The 18243-nt window shown below is 36.8% G+C and overlaps 1 protein-coding gene across 3 annotated transcripts in view; it reads right to left on the bottom strand.

Annotated features, from left to right (window-relative positions):
* The window catches only part of POMT2 (protein O-mannosyltransferase 2), a 64719-nt gene that overhangs the window by 26799 nt on the left and 19677 nt on the right, over positions 1–18243 (bottom strand). For all 3 annotated transcript variants that reach the window (XR_011557457.1, XM_070733846.1, XM_070733858.1), the window contains 14 exons: positions 17768–17874; positions 16512–16594; positions 15261–15370; positions 13384–13450; positions 12486–12555; positions 11927–12005; positions 10853–11004; positions 9671–9762; positions 8748–8824; positions 8361–8432; positions 6414–6473; positions 5845–5950; positions 4200–4340; positions 2796–2910 (listed from right to left, as the gene is read on the bottom strand). Coding sequence is in view for 2 of the 3 variants with exons in the window: in XM_070733846.1 (XP_070589947.1) it covers positions 2796–2910; positions 4200–4340; positions 5845–5950; positions 6414–6473; positions 8361–8432; positions 8748–8824; positions 9671–9762; positions 10853–11004; positions 11927–12005; positions 12486–12555; positions 13384–13450; positions 15261–15370; positions 16512–16594; positions 17768–17874 (1331 nt within the window). In the remaining variant the exon portion in view is untranslated. The remainder of the gene's footprint in view (positions 1–2795; positions 2911–4199; positions 4341–5844; positions 5951–6413; positions 6474–8360; positions 8433–8747; positions 8825–9670; positions 9763–10852; positions 11005–11926; positions 12006–12485; positions 12556–13383; positions 13451–15260; positions 15371–16511; positions 16595–17767; positions 17875–18243) is intronic.

The following is an 18243-nucleotide window of genomic DNA, read 5'->3' as shown; positions in this document are numbered from 1 at the left end:
TGGCAATTGTGAAAGAAAAGCTGTTCATATTACAATATTTAAAGAACATCCAGGGGTGAAATGCTCCCAGTTCACTCATGCCTGTCAGTTGTCAGGGAGCCAGTCATGAAGGGAGCACGAGGCTCCACCTACTTACCTGATTTGAGTTCTTTTACCCTCTGTGCCTGCACAGAAGGTAAAAGAACCCAAATGGCAGTGTCTGGGTAGGTGGGCGGAGCCTTGCGCTCCCTTCACGACTGGCTCTCCGACGACTGACAGGCACGAACGAACCGGGAGCATTTGACATTTCATAGTGGTAATATGATCTGGATATGGGGAATATTACTACCAGTCTCTTGCCATAGTCTGATCACTCTTTGTTGGCTTGTAGTTCTGGGATGTCGCACCCTTTACGGGAAGATAGGATCCATTTAAACAGTCTAAAGGACACTATTCTGTTTCAGTGGGAGCTTGAAATTATTCCTGGAGCTCTGGAACCTGTTTTAATCTCCATTTGGGACAAGAGAGTGGCAATTGCTTTAGATCTAATTGCATCTGTGTATATCACGAATCCCAGCGACCAGTTAGGTCCCACAGAGTTGGCCTTCTCCGGGTCCCGTCGACTAAACAATGTCGTCTGGCGGGACCCAGGGGAAGAGCCTTCTCTGTTGTGGCCCCGACTCTCTGGAACCAACTCCCCCCAGATATCAGAGTTGCCCCCACCCTCCTTGCCTTTCGCAAGCTCCTTAAAACCCACCTCTGTCGTCAGGCATGGGGGAATTGAAATTTTCCCCTCCCCCCTAGGCTTATAGAATTTATACATGGTATGCTTGTATGTATGATTGGTTCTTTAAATTGGGGTTTTTAAGATTATTTTTAATATTAGATTTGTTTACATTGTCTTTTTTATTGTTATTAGCCGCTCTGAGTCTTCGGAGAAGGGCAGCATACAAATCTAATAAATAAATAAATTAATAAAATCATGCAAATCCCCCGATTTCCAGAGGAACTCAGATGATGAAATGGCATAAGAGAGGCCGCAAAGTGCTGTTGGAAGAAAACAAAGAGTAAACCCAATCAAAAGTAAGAACTTTCCTTGAGAATTACCTTGTGACATTAAAGGCAGCAAAAGTAGCTTTTTCCCACTCTTATTATATCTGCAGAGAGATGGCTGGAGACCCTTTTAAAATAACCTAGTCTCAGTCCCCCAGGTTCCCACCAGGAGAATGTTTACGGGCTGCTGTAAATTTTGTTCTAGGTATCTGCCTCACAAAGTTACTCAGATTCACTCGGAGTTGGAATCTGATTGCACAGATCTTATGAGCTGCATGAGGTACAGTCCTGCCCAGTTATCTGGGAAGAGTTTGAATCTACTGCTCTAATGGGGTCCTTCTCAAATAGTGGGGCGCGTCCCCCTGCTCTGTGCCTGGAAGGGCACCAGGTGGGGCGAGGAGCTGCATGGGTTCTTGTTCTCGGCGGGAGCTGCAGTAGCCATGAACTTAAGCTGGCCTGGCCCCATGTCAAAAGAGAGCCCTAACCACGGAAGCCTATGCCTGCCTAACCAAAAATAGGCTCCACTGAGTTTAGTGTGACTTGCTCCCAGGTAAGTGGGTAGAGCAGCCTTCCCCTGCCAATGGTTTGCTTGGAGCTTATAATAAAATAATAAATATTAACACTAAAATTCCATTGGGGCCCAGATCAGAGAGTTGGGGGGGGGGGCGCAAAATGCTTACTTCTTCTGGAGGGGGAGGTGTAACAGAAAATAATTGAGAAGCACTGCTCTAATGAAATGTACAAGGTCCTTTAAAATGAGCCGTGAATTCAGTCATCAGTGTTTTAGAGCCATTGAGATTGGTCCAGCCCAGGGACCGCCTTCTGCTGCACGAATCCCAGCGACCAGTTAGGTCCCACAGAGTGGGTCTTCTCTGGGTCCCGTCAACTAAACAATGTCGCTTGACGGGACCCAGGAGAAGAGCTTTCTCTGTGGCGGCCCTGGCCCTCTGGAACCAACTCCCCCCAGAGATTAGAATTGCCCCCACCCTCCTTGCCTTTCGTAAGCTTCTTAAAACCCACCTCTGCCGACAGGCATGGGGGAACTGAGATACTCTTCCCGCTAGGCCTTTACAACTTTATGCATGGTATGTCTGTATGTATGTTTGGTTTTATAATAAGGGTTTTTAACTGTTTTAATATTGGATTGTTATATGCTGTTTTTATTACTGTTGTTAGCCGCCCCGAGTCTACGGAGAGGGGCGGCATACAAATCCAATCAATCAATCAATCAATCAATCAATCAATCAATCAATGTTTGCACACTCCATTGGCCTGAAGAGGTCCAGGAGAAGGGTCTCCTCTGCCACTGCACCTGTCCTTTGGAACATGTTCCTCCTCCCCTGCACCACCACCATCCCGCAAGTAAAATTGGCTCCAAGCCTTTGAATCTTCCACACGAATCAAAGGGTCTGGCTCCTCCAGTTAGCTTGGAGAACCAATGGGAAAATGTCACAATGGAGGTAGTTGATCAATATACAACAAATCCCACCTCCCCATGCTGCTCCCCCCCCTCCCCATCTTTAATAGGGTTTGCTTGTGTCTTAATTTATTTATGCTTTAAATTTATACTATTTTTATCTTTTATTATTGCAAACTGTCCACAGTTACCCTAAGGTAAGATGGGCAGCCAGTAAACCTTATAAAATAAATATCCTTCCTGGTTGATTACCTTTGCCGGGAAGTGACATGCAGTTAGATTTGGACAATTAGTTAAATATAATTAATTAAATATATTTTTGAGAAGCTCAAGAACTGATTCCCACCTGTACACACTGAGCATGATCAACACTGCTATTCCATAGTTATAAATCTTCCTAGCTTGGATGCTCGTTGAAAAAAACCAAACACAGAATTTCAGGAATACATGCCACGTAATCCCTGAGGGAAGAAACAAAATATTAAATCTGATTTGCAATTAAAATAACAGGGTTTATATGACAATCGTTCATGCATTTAATCAGTTTTCCCCATCTCATTAGGCATCACAATTTTGTAAAAATTTCTGGAAGATTTATATGGGGAAAGAAAAATTTGGGGAAAAGACATGCAGGCCTCAGGCAGGGCACTTGGGGACAATGATGGACAAATGATGGGCAAGATGTAAAAAGACTTTAAAAAGAAGTACCTATAGTATTTTATATCCTGAGACCAAAAATATTTAAATATTTAAATATTTATACATGGCACAGGGCCAGATTATCTCCGAGACTGCCTTCTGCCGCACGAATTCAAGCGACTGGTGAGGTCCCACAGAGTTGGCCTCCTTAGGGTCCCGTCGACCAAATAATGTCGGTTGGCAAGACCTAGGGGAAGAGCCTTCTCTGTGGGAGCCCCGGCCCTCTGGAATCAACTCCCCCCAGATTTTCGCACTGCCCCCTCCCTCCTTGCCTTCCAAAAGAGCTTAAAAACTCATCTTTGCCGCCAGGCTTGGAACTCTTAGATCTTCCCCTGACCACTGAATGCCTTAAGTATGATTGCTGAATGTTTGGTTAATAAGTTAATTTTTTAGGTTAATCTTCTCTTTCTAATTGTTTTTAATATTGTAGTACTAATTGGATTATATTACTGTTCCTTTTTATATATGCTGTCAGCCGCCCCGAGTCCTCGGAGAGGGGCGGCATACAAATCCAATTAAATAAATAAATAAATAAATAAATTCTTAAATATTAAATTAAAAAATATTCTTAAAAGCTCAGCTTTAAATATTATTATTTATTTAATATTTATTTAATATTTAATAATAAGAATATTTAAAGGTGAGCTTTTAAGAATATTTTTAACCAATACTCCTTGAAACCATTGTAAAAATAAAGTATTTCTGCAACACATTTGAGGGATAATTGTTTTAGATTCTTATCAAACTCCTATTTGAAACAGTTGCTGATCATTCTAATGATCATTCTAACATCCACAATATTAATACAGAAATGATGAGAATAGGACAATAGATGTACAGGGCTATTGAATAACAGTTGATATTTTGTATTCTAATCTCCTAAATTCAATTCTAGACTACAGTGGTCTCAATATGGTTTCCTGAGAACCTTTTGAAAACATGCAACATCTTAAGGTAAACAGTGTGATCTCTTACACTCATGCTTTTCAAGACTGTCTATGATCTGATTACCATATTTAATTTCTGATATATGAAGATTTATAACCCTTACCTGTCAACATGATGGAGAAAAGCATGGCCGGGAAGTAATGATGGAAATAGAGCACTCTGCCCATCATGAAGAAAGGAAAATAATGGAGAAACCATCCCAGGATAATCCTTCCCCCACCATGCCGCAAAACTCGAGCAAGCTCTGTAATATATGTATATATTTAAGGATGTTTTCACTGACATTTAATCTCAAAGTTATATACAGTACAAGCAGTGGATCCTTTAAAACATCATAAAGAGATCTAATTCTAGGGAATGTGTAAATACTAAATGCCATATTTGCCACATTAAAAATTCATGGGACAGAATTACTGCTTTGTGAAAAGCTTTTAAAAAAAACCCAAAACAGACTACATAATTAATACTCAGATCTATTTTCTTCATGCATTATAGTAAACATTACAGTACCATGCTAGGTAAAGAAAGCCACTGGAACACTAACACCCATATATGAATTGCATAGGAAAGAGCTTGTTGAAAGCTGACCTGATTCCAAGCAAAAACCACATGAACTTTGGCAAAATAAGGTGAAATAAGAAATTAAAAAATAAAAATTAAATTAAATTAAATAAAAAAGCAAAACAAAGCAGACTCCATTACTGTTATAAGCTGGGGATTATCTGCATCTGGATAAGTCTTCTCCAGTTTTGTGCCACACATATGACTACTTCACCTTTAACTGCAACAACACACGAGCATGAAATCGATTTAAACTAAATGTCAACCGCTCCAAACTTGACTGCAAAAAATACGACTTCAGCAACAGAGTAATCAACACCTGGAATGCACTACCTGATTCTGTGGTTTCTACTCCTAACCCCAAAACCTTTAACCTTAGACTATCTACAATTGATCTCTTACCCTTTCTAAGAGGTCTGTAAGGGGCGTGCATAAGTGCATCACTGTGCCTACCATCCCTGTCCTATTGTGTTCTTTTGTTACTTTTTATCATTATCATTTTATCAAATTACCACTCTATAATTGTTTGACAAAATAAATAAATAAATAAAAATAAATAAATATGGCCAAAAATTCATAGAATCTTATATTTTGAAGCTCAATTCAATTAAGGGAAAATACACAGATAAAGATTATTGTTATATACTTAAAAATCTGGAACACCCTAGCCCAGTGGTTCCCAACCTTTTTTTGTCCATGTCCTACCTAAGCATCTCTAAAATCCTCATGCCTCTCCTCCCCACCCCCGCGACATATAAGTCTTACTATTCAAAAAGTGAACTCCTATTCATGTGGAAGAAGCCTAAAAAGACCATTAACTTGGTTTAAACAAGGTTCCAATTGCCCCTATTAAAAATCAAATTGGGCCCCACATTGGGAACCAGGGCCCTAGCCTATCTGAAAATGATGCTTTCTATAAACAGTGCAGTATTAGCGACATCATCGTATCCAACTCTTTATTGCGGAACATGAAGTGCATAAGGAGCAGTGAATAATTCTTAATGGCTCTCCAACTTTCCAGTTTTAGTTCTATATGCATTTCTGGGTCTCAGCGATAATTCCCCCTTTTCTCCCTTTTCCAATAATCTCCCTCTGACGGAAATGTAATATAGCACTGACTACATAGCATTTGTTGTTTTAAAATTCAAAGCAAGAATTTATAATAACGAGAACAAAACTGATCTTACCTTTGTGTTCAGCTGTTAGCTGAACTCCCCGCTTCACAGCCATGGATATAAATATTACCATCATAAGATATAATCCAATAGCAAATAGACTCACCCACCAAATCACCTTCAAGAAAAACACATTGTAATTAAGTTGCCTATTCAGTGCAATTTTTTTCTTCTGTTCAATTGTGTCCTATTTTGGGGGGCTGCCTTTCAAGTTCTTGCAATTTTCTTAGCAAGACTTTCCAGAATTGTTTGCCCTTGTCTCCTTCCTAGAGCTGACGGAAAATGACTGGCAACTAGCTTTGTGCCTAAGGCTGATATCTTAAACCACTACACCAAACTGGCTTTTGCAACATAAATGATAATGCAAAAGGTAAAGATTACTATTAGGAAAAGGCTGACATGTTGTAAGCCGCCCTGAGGCTAAGGAGAAAGATGGCATAAAAATTGAATGAATGAATGAATGAATAAATAAATAAATACAGATTATAAAGAAAACCACTCAAGTGAAATAAACATTCCAGGGAGCGCAAGACAAAGATGACTCATCTAATCACAAGATAAAGAACCAAAATTTTACTTACCGGGTTTCCCAGCAAATAAACCCTATAGTCTGTTTCATTGACACCAGAAAAACGCAGACCCTATGGAGAAATTGATGGCTGAATCAGAAGTGATCGAAGTATTTAACTTTTAGCCCTCATTTTTTAATTAATTGGGGTTTTTTCCTTCCATTATAAGAGAAAATAGTTAAAGTAGTTCTTGACTTATACTGTAACTACAACTGAGGCCAGAATTATGTTCAGAAATCATTTCAATTGTAAACTGAGGCATCACCTGAATGGATCTGAAGTTATGGCCATTTTTCTGCAATGTGGTTAAGTGAATTCTGCAATCATTAAGCAAATATGTTGGTACCTCTACTTAAGAACTTTTCTAGATAAGAACCGGGTGTTCAAGATTTTTTTGCCTCTACTTAAAAACCATTTTCTATTTAAGAACCTGAGCCGGGGGAAATCTTCCAGGAAATTTGAAAGCGGCACGAAGGCCCAGCCAGTTTCTGCCATTTCCCCTTTAATCCCGGCCATCTGGGCTGCCAGAGGAGCCTTTTGGTGGTGCTTAAGGAGGCTTTGGCAGCCAGAATGAACGAAGCATTTTCCTTTCTCTGGGCGCTTGGGCAGGGAATAAACCTCTGCAAGCGCCCAGAGAAAAGAAATGCTCCCTTTGCTCTGGGCAGGAATCACCACAGGGAAGGAAAGGTACTGGATACAAAGCGAGCAAGTGAGAGGAGAGGGGAGCCCTTCAGCATGGGAAGGAAGATGCAGCAGGTAGCAGCAGCAGCAGCCAGTGTATGGGAGGCAGTGTAGGGGAGGCAGCCTTGCACCTGGTGTATTGGAGGCGCGTGCTCCTCCTCGCCGCCTCAGAGTCCCTCTTTTTTTTTTAAGCCTTAAAGTTTTGAATTTTTTTTTACTTCCCTCACCTCACCTTCTTCCTTCACCAGCGACTCTCCTCCTCCTCTTCTTCCTCCTCCTTCTTCCACCCAAATTCCAAGCTTTTATTTCTTTCCTAATGGGGTTTGCATGCATTATTTGCTTTTACATTGATTCTTATGGGGAAAATTGCTTCTACTTAAGAACGTTTCTACTTAAGAACCTGGTCACGGAATGAATTAAGTTCTTAAGTAGAGGTACCACTGTATTGTGTTAATTAAGAATATCCACTTTCCCTAATGAGTGTCTTTTGCCAGAAACCAAAAATAAATGCTGGAAAAAATGCCACAAATTGTGGTGCAAACTGCCATAAAAGTGAGGCAGTTGACAAACATCCAAAGTACTACCATATGATCTTCAGGGGAGGATTTGTAAATAGATTGTAAATAGGTTGTAAACAGGTTGTAAAAAACAGGTTGTAAATAGCTCTGGAGAGATTTGTTGTAACTTCAAATGGTTGTTAAATAACCAGTACCAATATTTCATATTTATAAAACAATTCAAACTTTCAATTAAAATTTGGATTTAAATGCAGTTAAATATTTTTCAAGAAGAGTTCTGCATGAGCATCACAGGTCTTTGCCAAGCAACATTCCAGAAGCATCTATCTAGATAACAGCCTCTAAATACAGATTTCTATTATACAATAAGAACTTCTGAAGAAAAACAATGAGATTTGGGTGTACAGATAAGAACATAAGAACATAAGAAGAGCCATGCTGAATCAGGCCAAAGCCCATCGAGTCTAGCATTCTGTGTCACACAGTGTCCCACCAATTGTCCTTGGGGATCTTAAGCAGAAAGAGAAGGCAAGACCCTCCCTTTCCCCTGACCCCCAACAAATGGTACTCAAGGGAATCCTGCCTGCCTCAACCAACATAGAGGCGGCACAGGGACATCCGTTTCAATAACCACCGATACACTTGGATGTCATTTAAACATACATCCTGGAAATATGCAAAAAGAACTAACAGCAGTTTTTCATGCTATTCTTTTAAAAACAAGATGAAGAGCTCTTCAACATTGATGCTGATTACATACCTGGTAATTGATTGGCCAATGCCAGGGTTTTGATGTGACTTCATTTTCCTTTGGTTTAAGGCCACTATTTCCCTTCCGATGAAATAAAAGGCAGTTATCAGTAATATTGCAAAACCTTTGTAACTGTCCATTTACCTTCTCTCTCTCTCTCTCTGTGATTATACCTCTCATATTTAACAATGCACGGGATCTACAGTATATTTTACAAGTACTATATGCTACAACCTAAGATATATTAATCTTCAGCCTTCCCAGATCACTGAAAGTGCCTTGAAAACTCCTTATTGGAAAGACAGACTTATTAGATTGAATTGTCTGCTATTTTGGCCCAAACTGTTTGGTTTTTCTTTTTACATTACAATGTTAAACAATAAACAATCTACCTACTCGGATCATAACGATGTGAGATTCCAGCAGTATTTCTGGAAAGGAAGGTTTCAAAACATCCAAACTGATACTGGGCACTGCAAAAAAGGAAGAGAATTTAAGATGAATCTTATACATTAAATCCGCACAATTATTTTCTCAGCACTCAGTTAAATTCAGTGGGCCAGCATTACTGAAATAGGAAAAGGAAACAAAATGTGCAACCAAATCTTGGTCAAATTTCCCTCAAGTCCTCATTCTACTAACATCCTGGAACATTAAAACTGAATCATAGGATGTTCCACTTTTTATTTTCCTAAGCCTCTGAAATTAGGAAAGGGGTACCCTAGGCTAGGGTACGCGTGCCAAATAATTTAAGACAGCTTTTTTCTGGTATTATTCCGGTCAGCCTATATACCATGTTTCCCCCAAAATTAATTAATTCATTAATTAATTAGTTTATTTATTTATTTATTTTGATCAATACACAATGAGGGTTTTAGTGGGTATATATCTATATACACATAGTAAAATACATGATGAAGGTTATAGAGGAGAGACTCATAGTAAAATATATCCAAGAAATAATAGAAAAGAAGGTATAGTAATAGAACATATCAATGAAAGAATAGAAGAAGAGATATAGGAATAGAAGAAAGGTATAGGAGATATAGGAGAGCAATAGGACAGGGGACGGAAGGCACTCTAAATGAAAAATAAGCCCTAGCATGATTTTCCAGGATGCTCAAAATATCGTATAAATAGGTCCTACCCCCAAAATAAGCCCCAGTTAAGATCATCATCCACATTTAGACACGTTTAGTACATATGCCCTAACGTGTCTTTTGGAGCAAAATTTATATAAGACACCCCCCCCCCCCTTATTTTCAGGGAAACACAGTATCTATATATTTTAATGCCATGTTACATCTGGAATTACATACATCTGGAATTAATGTGATCTTCAATATTCCAAAGTGTATTTGGAGTCTCCTTCTGATATGGAGTGCAAGTGACTTCCACTTGTTCCCAGCCCCTGTGAAAGACAAACAGTTTTAATCAATTCAACCCAATTTGCAGTCGTATTTCTTGACTCTTTTCAACACATCTTTTTGTAGAGATCTATTTTTGCTAGGAAATACGTAAATGATGATTTAAATGAGTATTTATTTTATTGGTTGAACATGCCAAATCAAACATGGTGACATCTTGTACAATAGGACACACACGATGTTATTCTTGTAAAAGATACTGTAAATGCTACATCTGGAATACTGTGGATAGATTCTGAGTGCTCATAATCAGAAAGAATAAATTCAAATGGGAAGAAAAGTAGTTCACAATATAAGCATTAGGTGAAAGTCGGTTATGTTCAGTGAGTCTTATTTCTACATAGGTTTCAGCAATTGAGATTTCTTAAAATGTAACAGTAGATATGATCTCTTTTCTTTTTAAAGTCACAACATATTACAAGTACAGTGGTACCTCTACCCAAGAATGCCTTTACTTACAAACTTTTCTAGATAAGAACCGGGTGTTCAAGATTTTTTTGTCTCTTCCACTTACAAACCCGAGCCTTCAAAACTGTAACCGGAAAAGGCAGGGAGAAGCCTCCTTGGGGCCTCTCTAGGAATCTCCTGGAAGGAAACAAGGCTGGAAAAGGTGGAGAGAAGCCTCTGTGGAACTCTCTAGGAAACTCCTGGGAGGAAACAGGGCCGGAAAAGGTGGGGAGAAGCCTCAGTAGGGCCTCTCTAGGAATCTCCTGGGAGGAAATAGGGCCTCCACCCTCCCTGTGGTTTCCCCAATCACACACATTATTTGCTTTTACATTGATTCCTATGGGAAAAATGCTTCTTCTTACTAGCTTTTCTACTTAAGAACATGGTCACGGAACAAATTAAGTTCGTAAGTAGAGGTACCACTGTATATTAATATAGGATAACAAAGAATTAAATTAGCTATTTCTGCTAAAAAGAAGAGTATGGCTCTAAAATATATATGGCTATAAATTAGCTGTTTAATTTAAATTAGAAATTAGAAAATGTAATTAGAAGAGTAATGGACTCTTAAAATAATTGTAAAGCAATGTTTTAAGAAAAAGCTAGCTTAGACATTTGAAGAATTACCATTTGGGTAGTGTCTTTCCTGTCGAACCCAAGATACAGGTCGTTGCTAGATGAATCAATCGTATTTGACTTCGCAGGACTTTAATACGTTTCCCATCCTTTCTTCCTACAACTTCAATTCGCCAGAAATCATTGGAGTCTCCAGAGCCATTCTAGGAAACATATATATTACAGGACGGGGACAGGGAAGAGAAATTAAGAAAATATTTTTCCCTAAATAGCTTAAACAGACATGCATAGATCACCATTCCTTTTATTCCCACTACAAAAACTTTTACAATAGGTTGAAAAGAAAAAAGAAAAAATGCCTGGCTTATTCAGCATTTCCCTTTTTACTTTATTTTATTTTTTTAACCTCAAAGAAAGGGGAAATCAACATCCTGACTAGCTCCTTGACTTTAGCAGTTATGTATTTTGGGGGGTTCTGATTGCATCCTCCAATTCGCTTTTAAAGCTTGAGCCTCTTGAAGTGGAATTTCCTGGCACTCACTACAAAGTTACAAGATCACATAGTAAATTGAGAAAAAAAATTAATAAAATTATTTAGAAAAGCTAAATGATTTGAGATCCAAGAAAACAGTATATAAGGTCACACGTAAATTCTATGGTTGCATTTCGGTGCTTCAGTTTATTAGATCTGCTTTCCTCCATATTTTCTTTTAGAAGTTTTATAGAGTTTTTAAAGGAATATATAAAAATGTATAAATCCCTTGTGACCTCTTTGTTATTTTATGAAATATCACAGATTTTGAACAATTTAAAAGCAAGAAAGCCAGAACAGAAAAATGCAACCCTTTGCTTTAATAATAATGATGATGATGATGATGATAATAATAATAATAATAATAATAATAATAATAATAATAATAATAATAATAATAATAATAATAATAATAATAATTATTATTATTATTATTATTATTATTATTATTATTATTATTAATTAGATTTGTATGCCGCCCCTCTCCGAAGACTTGGACTTTAGCAAAATGTTTATTACAAGAGTCGTTCTGGAGTGGGCGGCATACAAATTTAATTAATAAATGGAAAGTAGAATTCTCTTTATTTACTTACAATGCCATATCCAGTGACCTGGAGATGTTTCCTTGTCAAGGGGGCTTCATGTTTATGACTATGCAGATTTCTTGATGTCCTAAAGTTAAAATAAAGTTAAACTCATTGATCCAATTTTTAGAATAATCTGAAGGATGAAAAACATTAAACAAAATGAGAGCAATATAATAATGCTTTGTTAAATATCTATGTATCTATCAATATACAAATAACACAATTTCTATAGGGTGCTCATTGATTTCCATGGAAACAATTTCCAAATGTGCAACCGTGTTAACTAGTTGTTATTGCTCCTATATAAAATCAACCCAAAAAATCTCTATTGCCTCAATGAAGCTGATGCTAAGCATTTAAAGTTAAAGAATGTAACTTTACAAATAGGAAACATCCCAGAATACACCTAAAGCACAAAGAAAAGAAATAATAATAAATCAACATCGGCTTCAAAAACTTATTTTAGACATTGCTGGTAGATCAAAACTTCAATATTCACCTTCAGTTAGAATACTTAGTTCAGGCAAACCTAGAAAATTCTTTATCCAACTCCTTTGGAACTTACTCTTTATGTTCCAGACGGATAACATCTCCATGTTTCACAAACTCCACAGGGAAGGAAGAGTCTGAATAATCTGATGAATAGAAGGGGCCTCAGCATGAATTTGCGAATGGACACAGACATTAGAACACTGATACTTAAATATATTACCAAAATAATATAAAGAGGGGAAGCATACTTCCTAGCTCTATGATTTCATGCAATTGTAGAAAAACTGAATATGTATTTATTTCATTGTCTGGTAACTAATCTGACTTTTCAATTAATAGCTGTAAGAGAAGCTGTTTAGACAAGCTAAGTTTCAAGTTGTGAAATAACCACATTTTTAAAATCCTAATCCAAATTAGTTAATTATTTCTTTCTTTTATTATAGCAGGTACCCAGTATCTGCTAGAAATTTAGTCCTCATGTATATGTATAGGAACAACTTGCTATTGCAGTAGTATACTAAGCTTTAAACCAAACTCCTAAATATATATATTGTTTTAATGTTTATATATTTTATTAAAGTTAGATAAAAATTATTCAAATAAATTGATGTTTTTAACAGCTGTTTTGAGAAGTACAAATAATGAAAATACTAAATCACCCAAATATATCTTAGATTTTTCTTCTATATTCAATTTATATTTATTAAATGTACATTAACTTCATCTGAGAAGTCCTTTTTACTTCCCAGCTGTCCTTCCTTTTATTAATGTCCCCCAAATGAGATATCCAAAATAGATACCTCTCAAGTGACACAAGCGCATTCCTACAACTATGCTTTTCTTTGAAAGAAAGCCAAGATTGTAACACCATTGTTACGAGTATGACTGTACATAATCCTGAGTAAAGAGACATTTTCATTGAAAAAAAGTAAAATGAATAATATAATCCATTTGTGTGGTTTTCAATTTACCTCTATTCAAGTTATGTTTCCTTATAATCCATAAATTATTGAAGTCTTTGTGTAAATAGGCTGTGACCTAGGGATACATAAGACTTATTAGACTTAATTTCTTAAGTACGTTAATGAAGCTACACTTCTTACTTATTAGTAACAAATACAATACCTTACATACAGGATTACATCAAACAAAAAACAGATTTATCCCACAATTATTCCACAATAATTTTCATTCAAAGTCATGTTGATTTTGATGGTAACAAGGATCTTAAACTATCAAGGATTTTAAGCTCAAATCATCACAATGGTCTCATGAACCTAAGTGATGCAACCAATGAAGCCTTTACATATATTTTTATAGTCTACATACATATATTTGGTCTATAAAGAGTGAAAAATAAATATAATAGTATGCCATTAAATATTATTAAAATTTTTAAAAAGCTTTACTGTAAAACAAAACTGCAATCAGAGCCATTTCACTCTGATTACTTAGCCAGTAATATTTTTAGTTGACTAAATTTTGATATTATGTTTCATTACCAAAATAATATTTAATAATTTGTTTGGTATTAAGGTACTATTACAGGTACCAATAAACCATATTTTTCAGAATATAAGATCTGGCTAGCATGTGTGAGAGAGTTGAGGGCTGTTTGGAAACCGAAACAGTATTTTCTGTGTGAGCAACAAGGAAGGAGACAGCAAGGAGTCTGGGCGTGGCTTAGCTGAACTGTTCTGTACCAAAGTTGCATGCTGTACTAATCTCTGAAACTAAAACTAAAAATCCTCTGCTCTTCTTGTGCTTTGCTTGTTTTTACTACTACATTTGAAAACCTGTTTTTGGTAGTATATCTTTATTTCATTTGTTATATTATATATAAAGAAAAGTTTTTGAATCCTGCTGAATCAGTTCCTTGTGTGTGCTTTCTGGATGCGATTGTTGCTACAAACTCCTTGCAACAAATAGCAAACAGCCAGGTCAGTTTCAGCACATTATTACAGCTTGATTCAGCACAATCAGCTGATTGGCAGAACACCCCCCAATCAGCTGTTCCAGGCTACAGGGATTGCCACAGATCATCACCTCCTCTTGTTTTTGGTTACATTCAGTGTATAAGACACACCCAAATTTTCACCCAAAATATAGTAGGAGTGGAGAACATGATTTGGAAGGTTGTATGTACTGTATTCTTCAAACTCTACGTTTGAGATACCTGATTCCTGAATGGCATGACTAGTAGTAGGAAAAACAAGTCTTGAACAAGTAGTGAAGAAATAATTAATGTTCACATGTCTTAGTCATCTGAATGACTTATGGAAATATCAGTAGAATGATTGAAAATTGTTAGTACAGGGTACATGGTTGTTAGGGATTGCCATTGTAAACTGCATATTGTACACTTGTACCAAACTTGTACTGAAAGAGTTAATGTGCACTTAAAGAGTTAACTTGAAGAGTTAATATTCAAGGCTGTTTCGTCACTTCCTCATTGAAGCTATAAAAGCTCATTATTCTGCTCAGTCATTTCTTTTTCACTTTGCCTGAGAGGGGGAGTTGTGTTTACGCTTCGTGCGTATCTTGTTGTATAAGCTCAGTGCTTATTATCTTCTTGTATAAGCTTCGTGCTTATTATCTATATTGTATTTTGCTTTGTGCTTCTATCTTGTGATTGCTCAGTGCTTATTATTCTGTATTCGCTACGTGCTTATTCTGGATTGTTTATATTTTGTTTATATGTAAGTAATACTTATTTAACTAAGTCTGTGTCTTGGCTTTATCACACATCCACACTCTGTTAAAATTCTCTGCTCGGTGTTGTCGAAGGTTTCATAGCCTAGCTAACCAAGACAAGCCAACAAAAATGATATCTTCACATTTGACTGACCTGCTGCTGCCTTGCTCCCACTCCTTCAGGATAGAGGTGCCAGTGGGAGTGAAGGTATCCTCCCGCCATGCGAAGGTTCTTCAGTGTTATGACAGAGCCATATGCTACATCTAAAAAAGAAGCAATGGTTGCGTTTGTAACCATAGATTACTGCCTTTCCCCCCTTCCATTCAATTGTCTCTGACTCTTGGAGACTGCCTGAACAAGTCCCTACAGTTTTCTTGGCATGGTTTTTCAGAAGTGGTTTACCAATGCTTCCTTCCCAGTGTTCCTTGTTCAGAAAACTGCTACTGATAAATAGGTATAAAATAGATCAATCTGTTTAGATAATTCAGCCCTGTTTTAGCATCTTTCATGTAAATGTAATACTGTTTGACAACAACTTTACAAGACTAATCAACCTAATTCATGTATCACGCTAACCTACAACTAAGTCTTGTTGAATAAGCAGTAAGTGGCTGCTTTTTCATTAACATGCTATTTATATAATGTAATTCTTACCTGGCTCAAGTTTATAGAGTTTCAAATTTAGCATTTTATGCTTAATTTAAAAGTCATACAAGTCATAATTAAGTCAAACCGTTGTACAATATGTACACTGAACAACCTGCCATTAGGTACAACCTGGGAGACAACTATCGGTAGTTTATTGCTATTTACTCAGAGTCATTGACATTTTGTACACTGAGTGGTTTTGAACTTAATCTGCTGTATAATAACATATGGCCTTTGTCAGGATGGTACTTACAAATAGCAATAGCACTTAAGACTTATAAACTGCTTCACAGTGCCCCACAGACAACTCTAAACTGTTTACAGAGTCAGCAAATTGTCCCAAACAACCTGGGTCTTCAATATGTTTAATCTAACACAGATGTATGAAATTCAATTTATAAATATATTGCCCTCCTAGCCTCACTATGAAGTACACAATTTTATACAAAACATTAACAAAAGTATTCTATATGTCTCTAACACATTTGTGCTTAATTGTACATTCTGTCCCCAAATCAAACATAACAAAGATTATTTTTTTAGAAATAACTTGGAAGCAGCACTTCAAGATATTTCAAAAATACCAAGCAAAAATTGCCTTTTAAAAAATGTTTTCTTAAAAAAGTATTAATCTGCTTTGCTCAGAGCTGCCTAAAAGGTTTCTAAATACATGTATAGGAAAATATATTGTTTATTACAATGTAGAGTTACCGTGTTTGCTAGAGCATTTGTCTCTTTAATAACCCAGATACTCACGTTCTGGAACAGAAACATTATGAAGATTGTTTCCTATGAGCCGGGATTGAAATCCAGAGCTGAAAAAACCATCACCAGTTCCACTGAGAAAAAAGTACACAGTATGATTAAGTAAGGAGAAAATGTAGCAGCAAAAGAAAAATGCTTTTCACTTCTTTTAAATGTCTACAAAGATCTATGTCCATAACCACTAGAAGTATCATTTAGATTAGACATACTATCAGATACACTCAATTCAAAGTGTTAGTTATCACCTATAAAGCCTTACATGCATGGGACCAGTATACCTCTGAGACTGCCTTGTGCCGCATGAATCCCAGTGACCGGTCAGGTCCCACAGGTTCCGTCATCTAGACAATGTCGTTTGCCGGGGCCTGGGGAAGAGCCTTCTCTGTGGGGGCCCTGGCCCTCTGGAATCAGCTCCCCCCGGAGATTCGTACTGCCCCTACCCTCCTCACCTTCCGTAAGAGTCAGAAGACTCACTTATGCCGCCAGGCCTGGAACCATTAGATCTTTGCCCCCGATCAATGAATGTGTTGAGAGAATGTGGAGTGAATGGAATGATTGGTTCTTTTATGGTTTTCTGGGTTTGTTTTTAGATTTTTAATTAATTAATTGTATTTAAGATATTGTGGACTATATTTTATATGTTGTGAGCTGCCCCGAGTCCTCGGAGAGAGGCGGAATATAAATCCAATTAGATAGATAGATAGATAGATAGATAGATAGATAGATAGATAGATAGATAGATAGATAGAGATCAAGCCATGGATTAGATTATAGAGATCTTTACAACCTCTAATTTCCAGAGGCAAAACAACAGCCAAAATTGTGAATTATCACATCAGTTATTGTCTCCACCCATAATCAGCAATAATTTCAAAGTCTGTTTGGCTATGCTTCACTATTCATTAAAAAATCATGTTAAGCCAGTTTAAAAATAAATGAACGCTCACTGAAATCAAGCCCAACAGTTACTCAGGTTTTCTTGGCAGCAATAAGTAAGTAGTTCACTATTCCCTTTTTCTTGCATGTATGTTGTTATTATTGTTTTTACTTTTCCGGCTACTCTGCATCCTTGAGATTTCTAATCCTGCTTAGCTTTGGCCTGGTGCTGCAAGCAATCAATGTAAACACTACACTGAACTCAATTAAATGGCTTTTTAAAAGGCTAGGGTCCAAATAATCACTGTAGCAATTACAATGCAGAGTTTCTCAACTGTGTATTTTCTCTCTGACAGAATGAGATGAGATACCTTCTGTTTAACACTGCAAAATGCACTGCAAAAAGAGCTGTATAGAGGACAAGAGGTAGTATAATGAGACAAAGTGCACGAGCCAAGAAGTGTTTTCCCAGTGTGACCTGAAATTAAAAAAAAAAATCAAAACAAATGCATCAACTTTTAGACAAGATTTTTCTTTATCAAAACAAGTTTCTGCATATATTTCCAGTGCTGAAGGAACAAAGCTGCAAATTTGCATGCTTACGCACTTAAAATTAGACTGGAATGAAGCATATTCAATTTATTTAAAAACTTCATCAGATATATTATCTTTCTATAGTAAATCATGCCATGAGTACCTCAATATGGCAACAGAAGAAAAAAGTCATATGTCATTTCAAAAACAATGTGATTGAACATAAACAAAAAAAAATGGAACTTATATATTAACTGTGTACCAAAAAAAAAAAATCACATGGCATCTATCTAAAAAATGGATTAATCCAAAA

This window comes from Erythrolamprus reginae, chromosome 1 (genome assembly GCF_031021105.1).
Source record: "Erythrolamprus reginae isolate rEryReg1 chromosome 1, rEryReg1.hap1, whole genome shotgun sequence".
Lineage (NCBI taxonomy): Eukaryota > Metazoa > Chordata > Lepidosauria > Squamata > Dipsadidae > Erythrolamprus > Erythrolamprus reginae.
The sequence above is the reverse complement of the archived record's forward strand: the minus strand, read 5'-3'. Positions and strand labels throughout refer to the sequence as shown.